Source organism: Arachis ipaensis, chromosome B8 (assembly GCF_059453495.1).
Source record: "Arachis ipaensis isolate K30076 ecotype BB chromosome B8, ASM5945349v1, whole genome shotgun sequence".
In the NCBI taxonomy this organism is placed as follows: Eukaryota; Viridiplantae; Streptophyta; class Magnoliopsida; order Fabales; family Fabaceae; genus Arachis; species Arachis ipaensis.
Window position 1 is genome coordinate 18,369,612 of NC_142443.1, and position 7,841 is coordinate 18,377,452.

The 7,841-nt window shown below is 25.8% G+C and overlaps 1 protein-coding gene across 2 annotated transcripts; it reads left to right on the forward strand.

Moving 5' to 3' along the window:
* The first annotated feature begins 298 nt into the window (after positions 1 to 298).
* Positions 299 to 5,721, forward strand: LOC107610668 (putative sesquiterpene synthase). 2 transcript variants are annotated; one of them, XM_088496919.1, is made up of 7 exons: positions 299 to 470; positions 2,309 to 2,588; positions 2,701 to 3,076; positions 3,171 to 3,389; positions 3,550 to 3,691; positions 3,787 to 4,035; positions 5,182 to 5,721. In XM_088496919.1, exons 1-7 carry the CDS (start codon positions 336 to 338, stop codon positions 5,293 to 5,295), a joined length of 1,515 nt encoding a protein of 504 aa, XP_088353045.1. In that variant the 5' UTR covers positions 299 to 335; the 3' UTR covers positions 5,296 to 5,721. The 2 variants fall into 2 exon arrangements, with proteins under 2 accessions (XP_088353045.1, XP_088353046.1); XM_088496920.1 differs by lacking the exons at positions 299 to 470; positions 2,309 to 2,588 and having other exon boundaries at positions 2,688 to 3,076.
* Positions 5,722 to 7,841: the final 2,120 nt, after the last annotated feature.

Genomic DNA, 7,841 nt, shown 5'->3' on the forward strand with positions numbered 1-7,841 from the left:
AATAGTTAACACTATTCAAGATAATGCAATCGAATTGCTCCAATCAAAATTGAACAACTCATAAAGGATATGCAATTCTCTAATAATTGAGGAATGGCTACAGAATTCACTCACTTTTTAACAAGACAGTAAAAAGGAATCTTGTTGGTACATAGCTTAGCTGTCCACTTGGGCCACACATTTTTCACATTCGAGAATGGGCATCCAGCTAGGGACATGAACTCATCTCCCTTTGCATGAGTGAACCATATTCTATATAGTTATTGGTTCTTAACGTCTTAATCTATGAAGAAAAACAAAAACGTCTTAATATAGTTCATTACCCAATACTATACATGTCTCTTTCAGCTTCAGTTCCAGTGATGACTTCGAGTCAACCTGCCCCTTCTAACTCAAAGCGACGCTCTGCAAATTTTGCTCCTAACATTTGGCACGATACTTTTCAAAAATATGCTAATTCTGAATCCTTGGTATCTTATTTAATTTTGTATGATGAAATATCAGTATATTGTTAAACTTATACATATATTATCGTGATAATTTTTGAATTATTACGTATATTCAAAATAGGGATAGTATATATCTGATCACTTCTACGCCAGAAACTCAAAATAATGCTTGGGTAAGTATTGTAGTGTGTAAATTGGATAAATTATAAGTAGTTTTAAGTAAAGTTGCTTTAACAAGAATGATAGTGATATATATGGATGGGATTCCTAGTTGTATAAAAGAAGTTATCTATATTATTGTGTTTCTAATATGCAAATGCAACCCCAAAAATTTCCATAACTTTTTGACTTTTTGTATATTTTTGGACATATATTTTGTCGTGTTTAATTTTGATGCATATAGAGTATAAAATGTTTTGTAAAGTTGTGTAATTATATTTATTTTTTTAAATAATTATTTATACAGTTAATAAAAAATAGTAATTATTTTTTTATTATATTATGTTATGTAATTAGATGTATGTATAAAAGTATTTTATACTGACAGTACATTAAAATTAAATTCATATTTTGTTATAAAAAATACATAATTAATATATAAATTTAATTTTGATGTACTGTCAGTATAAAATAATTTTTCATGTGCATCTAATTGCGCGATGCCATATCATATTTCATATTGATTGCGTGAATGGTCATCTAAAAAAACGAATATGATTACATAATAATACAAAATGCTTTACACAACCAATACATCTAAATTAAACTCTTAGTTTATATATACATATGTTTTAAAAGAGAGTTTTAAAGTAATGATTGAATTATTTCCATGTGATTTCAAAGTCACGATCGAGTTCAAAGTTCAAACTGTGAAAATAACTACAAAAGTAATTATTATATATATTAGGTTGTGTATAATATACTCTTTAGATGAAGTCCTTTTTCAAATCTTGCATTAACATGTTTATGCATTGGATTGTCTTTTTAATAATATACTTTCTTTCTTTCTTTTTTATTTGTTTTTTTTTTATTAATATAATGAAGATAACCTAATTAAGTTGAAAAGAGAAAAAAAAATATAATCTCGTTAATTTTCTTTTTTTTTTTTTAGTTTTTAAAGAGTCATAGTTTTAAAATGGCCTAGTCTGCATTTTGTAAACATTTCTATAATTATATAGTTAATTAATAAATCAGATTCATTTTAATATTGACTTTTATATTTTTTAACTTACGTTTTTTGTTTTCTTATCAAACAAATAAAAACTCTTCTTTACTTATTATTAAAATGGCACAACTTTCAATCTTTTACGTTATATTTTTTCATAACAACAAAAATATATAATATAACTTTGTTGAAGTTAACTCATACTGAAAACTGAAAAGCAACTTTAGTAAATATTCGCTTTATTTCTATTTTTAATACTAATTAAAAACTTAAAAAATTTATTTAACAACCAAATTAAATTGAGAAATGATATGCATAATAACTGAAACATAAAACATTACTAGTACATACCAGTTTAATTTGCATCTGATTTTATTTAAGAATTACATCGAACGTATAATTTCTTCAACAAATTATTATATAATAATTTTGTTAGAAATATAATTATTTAATATATATTTTTTTATTACTTAAATTTTTGGATAAAATATCGTAGTATCATTATATTATATCAGAATATCTATGATAGAAAATTTTAAAATTCGATTCTTGTTATCTCTAAAAAAAAAATATCATAATAAATTTAAACCAAATTGAATAATTGATCATATATAGTAGAGAAAAATGACCTACTCTCATTATTTGTTAATTTTTCATTCCTTTGAATTAAATATTGAATTGAAAACATTTGCAGGAAGTGAACGAAATCATGAAAGAAGAAGTTCAAATGCATAAAGAAAAAGTGAAGATGAATTTGTCTTCTAATGACAATAATATCTTACAAAGACTAAGTTTAATTGATTCAATTCAACGTTTGAGTATATCTTATCATTTTGAAGATGAAATTGACAGCATATTAGTACAAATTCACAATGATTTTACCAACAAAGATCTTGCTATAGAGGAACGTGACCTTCATTTTATCGCATTACTTTTTCGTTTGTTCCGACAAAAAGGATATAACATTTCATCAGGTATATATGTAAAACTAATTTTTGTTATCTTTTATATATACAATTACAATATAAAAAGATACCATTATTAATTATGGACTCACACTAGTTAGTATAAATATGAATTATACAGATGTTTTCAACAAATTCAAGAATAAAGAAGGAGAATTCGATGAAATAATTGTTGTTCAAGATGTTGAAGGAATGTGGAGCTTGTATGAGGCTGCACAGTTAAGATTTCATGGAGAAGATATATTAGAGGAAGCACATGAATTCACATACAATAAACTTAAGTCCATCACCAATCAATTGAGTCCATCTCTTGCTGATCAAGTCAATCAATGCTTAGTACAACCTTTTCACAAGGCAATTCCAAGAATATTGGCAAGGTCATATATGTCTTTTTACGAAGAAGGTTCTACGCATGATAAAATTCTTCTAAAGTTTGCAAAATTAGATTTCAATATGCTACAAAAATGGTATCAGAAAGATGTTGGTAGTGCCACCAAGTAAGTATTTTAAATCTAACTAAGCACTTTTTATTAGAATTTTTTTATTTGAAAAAAAGCTCCTATAAAGATATAATTTTTTGTACGATTATAGGTGGTGGGAAAAGTTAGAATTTTCGAAAAAGGTCCCTTATGCAAGAGAGAGGATAGCTGGGTTATACTTCTTTCCATTTGCTATGAACTCTGAGCCTAAATATACTACTTTTAGAAGGGTGGTGGCCAAAGTGATTCAATGGGTGACTATTTTTGATGATACTTATGATGTCTATGGAACAATCGAAGAACTTGAGCTCCTCACACAGGCAATCCATAGGTAAGAATTGACCAATTTTATATTATTCTGCTACATTTCTCAATTAAAAAGGATCTATACATGATCAATGAGTTTATATTTATTTTGGTCATTATCTTAATAATTTAATTTCACGATCACGTTTCTTTCTTAATTAGTTTTTAACCTTTTTGTATTTCAGATGGGATATTAGTTACATTGAATCTCTTCCAGAATGCTTTAAGGCGATTTTTAATTCAATTGTGGAACTTGTTGATGAAATAATAGAGTTAAATGCTGGAAGCGGAGAATCAGACTTGATATTGCAATGTCTCAAACAGGCCGTAGGCTTTATTTCTCACTTTTTTAATTTTAAATTAACTATTATATTCATTAATCATCATTTTAATGAAGTATTCATCAATTAATTTATCTTCAGTTGTCTCATTATGCACAAGGTTACATGGATGAAGCAAGATGGTGCCATGAGGGATATATTCCGCCATATGATGAGTATAAGGTTGTTGCATCTGTTACTGCAGGATATGAACCGCTTACAGTAATGTTTATTGCTTTGGGAGAATTTGCAACCAAAGAAACTCTTTATTGGGTTTCTAATAATATTCCACTCATCCTACTAGCTTCGTCACTTATTGCCAGACTCACAAATGATTTGGCCTCACACAAGGTATATTGTTTGTGATATAATTATTCACATATCTTTTTTTTATTATCTTAAATTTTGAAAAGAAATAATTTGTTGATATGGTATTAAAATAATTTGTTGATATGGTATTAAAACTTTTATGGCGAAAAAATTTAGAATTTGATCTTTATTATCTTCTAAAAAAATAACATAAAATAAATAAAAAAAATAATAAAAAGAAATTCAAGTAAAATCCAAAAAAAAAAATTCTTATTTAAGAAGACGTGTTAAACAAATAATTTCATGATATATATATATATCAAAGGAGAGAGCTTTTCATAAAATTATTTATTTTCAAAACTATTAGGTAAAATAATATAAATTATTATATATTTAAAATATTTTTTAATGCAAGGGCTTCTTTTTATCATATCATAAAATAACTTTTTATAAATAGTTATATTGCTAATAGAGTTTAATTTAATCGGTTGTAAATAATCACTAATTTATTTGAGGTATTGATAATTTTATAAGGATGTAATGAAAGAACTACTAGTTATAAAAAAAAAAAAAACTTAATAATTTTAAATTTTTTTATTTATTAACTTTTGCATAATAGTATGATAATATAATTAAGTTGATGGTGAATATTTATATACAGTTGTCTTTATATGAAATTTTTAGTTAAAAATTATTATATAATTTGATATATTTGACTAAATTATTATTTAATGGTTTTCAACTAAAAACTTCGTATAAAAACAATTTCAACTGCACGTGAGTTTTTACGTTAAGTTGATAGATATAAATTAAATCAATTTGCTACTAATAAAATATTATTACTATTTTATGTCTTAAGTATTATTTTCTAATTCATGGGCCTATAGTATCTTATTTCCCTAAATAATTGAATCAATATTAATTTAACAAAGTCATGATTAATTTACACACACAAGTTTTTAGTGGAATATTTTAATAATTTTTGACAATGATATATATGTATAATTCAACTTTTAATTTGGATTTGACCAATTATTTAATTTGTAACATAGTCTTATAAGTGATTTTTGTTAGACCAATAAATAATTAAGCAATTTCACTGAATTTGGTTAGAAAAAAGTGCATGTACACATATCATTAGATCTCTGTTTTTAAATCATAGGCCTATTTTGAACCAATTATTTGTAGTTTGAGCAGCAAAGAGAACATGCTGTTTCGGCCGTAGAATGTTGCATGAAGCAATATGGCTTTTCAGAAGAGGAGGCCCATGAATTCATCAAAAAGGATATCAATAATTACTGAAAGGATATGAATGAAGAGTACCTCAAGTTAATTGAATATATCCCAAGGCCAGTCCTTGATTGCATTGTTAACATGGCACGCATATGTGAGTTTCTATATGCAAATTTTGGAGATAAAATTACAGATTGTGCACTCTGTAAAGACCACATTGCGCCACTGCTTTTGGATCCCGTGGTCGTGTAGCAGTTTTATGGTCCTAATAAGCTTTTGAGTGTTTGGCCTTAATTAATCTTTAATTATATGCATGTATGGTATTCTCGTCCTGTTGTTATTGTTTGTTTGTATTGTCTTGGAAGGATACCAAGTCCTTTGTCAACGGTTAGTTTTTGTACGAAGTTAAATTCCAAAATGATTTTTCTCGTGCACACTAAATAATTTTTAAAATCCCAATTACATCAATAATTATGTGTTTGAGATTGTTAAAAATGTGTATTACTTTAGTTTCAGATTCGTCTTTTTGTTAATAGTTTAGTGGTGTAATTTGATGACGGATTTTTAGTGATATATGTCACATTATAATTTGGTCATATATAATAAGAATTTAATTTTAATGTATTATCAGTATAAAATTATTTTACACGTGTATTACCAATTACAAATGTTATATTAATAAAAATAACTATCTTTTATTTGAACCACTACGACTATGTAAAACGTTCTATATATAGTCAGTACATGAAAATTAAACTTATATAATAATATGATAAATTTATGAATAACACATACCATGCTGAAATGATTGATAATACTACGAGAAAGTTTTCACGTATGACACCCACTTTACTGGCATAGCGATATAACACGTACAAACATTTACTAAGTTTGTGCTTTGTCTTGTAGTCAGTAGTGTATTTACCAAACACTCTCTTAAACTACATATTGAAAGACAACGAAAAGAGTCAGTCATATGTGAAATTCCTGAAGTGTTGTTGGACGTAATTAGCCAAGTTGACAGTTGTTGGAGTCGAAGCTGCTAGGCTCCGGCGTAGATTGGTTATGTTGGGCATGTAATGGGCCATTTTTTCGTATGAATAGTGAGAGGGATATTTTTTTGGGACCAACATTATTTTTTCCCCCTTAATATCTCCAGCTAACCAATTTTTCCCCAATTGTTTAGGATATTGGCTTATACACCACAGGCAGTGAGAGATTCAAAAATTTTTAACTGCAGACAAATACTATATGTATATTATAATAGAAATTTTTACTATTATAAAATATAATTAAATTTCAAATTATTTGACTAATACATTAATTTTAAAGAACATAATTTAAAATAATAAAATATTATTTGAAATTTCTTTATTTTATTTTATATTTAAAAAATATAAAACAATTTTTTATTGTCAATATAATCAAATTTCTTCGTTTTAAGAAATAAAATCTTTTAATGTAAAAAAATAATATTCCAGTCACTATTATATTTATAATTTTTATAACATGTGAATTCGCTATTTTAATTTAAATTTGATTAGAGCACCATTTTTTCATTTTATCGATCTCTTTTTTTTTTAAAGATGCATAATCTTTCTCTTTCTATATATACTAATAAATAATCATTAAAATAAAATTTATCTTTCATATAATTTATAAAATCAAAGTAAAGAGTTTTTTCAACTATATATGATTGTCAAAATAAAAGTTAACTTCAAAAGTAGAAATATCAATAAATAAACATATCATTTCTAGTTTTAAACAATTTTAAAAAATAAACACAAATTCTATTTAATTTAAGTTTGATAATTAATATTTAAATTATATATACATCTAATAATGAGGTATCAACTTGCCAATGAGTAATAGTTCAAATGGCATAGTCTCCCCATACTCAATTAAGAGGTTGCGGGTTCGAGTCTCATATCTTTGGTAAAAAAAAAAAAAGAAGAAGAAGAGGTATCAACTTAATTATTAAGTTTCAAAAGTTAAATTGAAAAAGTTCTAATAAATAAAATTGAAATAACCATATCATTTTTTCGTTATAAATACTAAATATATATATTTTTATTTTTTTTAGTTATCTTATCAGTAACCTACGTTTAATCTTCCATAAATCCTATTCTTCAAAAATCTATTGTAACAGGAATCTCAATTAAAATATTCCTAAGACAACTTATTAGAATAAATTAATTAAATAAACCTACATCAATATGATAAATTTAACCCTTTTTTTGTATTATTCTCAATTCTTTTTATATTTTTAGATGATATAAGATAACTTTCACTAATTTTTTAGGCCACAAAAAAAATTATACTCCAATATTAAAGAAGAGCCCAATTACTTTGATCCAATCCACATAAGTTAAGCCATTCATATTTAGGCCACGCTGACAGCCATACTACCAGAGTCAAAAACAACATTTCGAACCTTTCTTTTTGGGTTAACGAAGCAGCAGGAGTAGTCCTCACCGTGTTCTATATGTTAGCATCCTCACAAAGAATTTCTATCTACATCACAACCACCTTTTATATATTTAATTCATTATTTGGACGCTTTTATAATATTATTTGCCCGTATGCCACTTGTGTCGTAAGCCTAATAATCAATT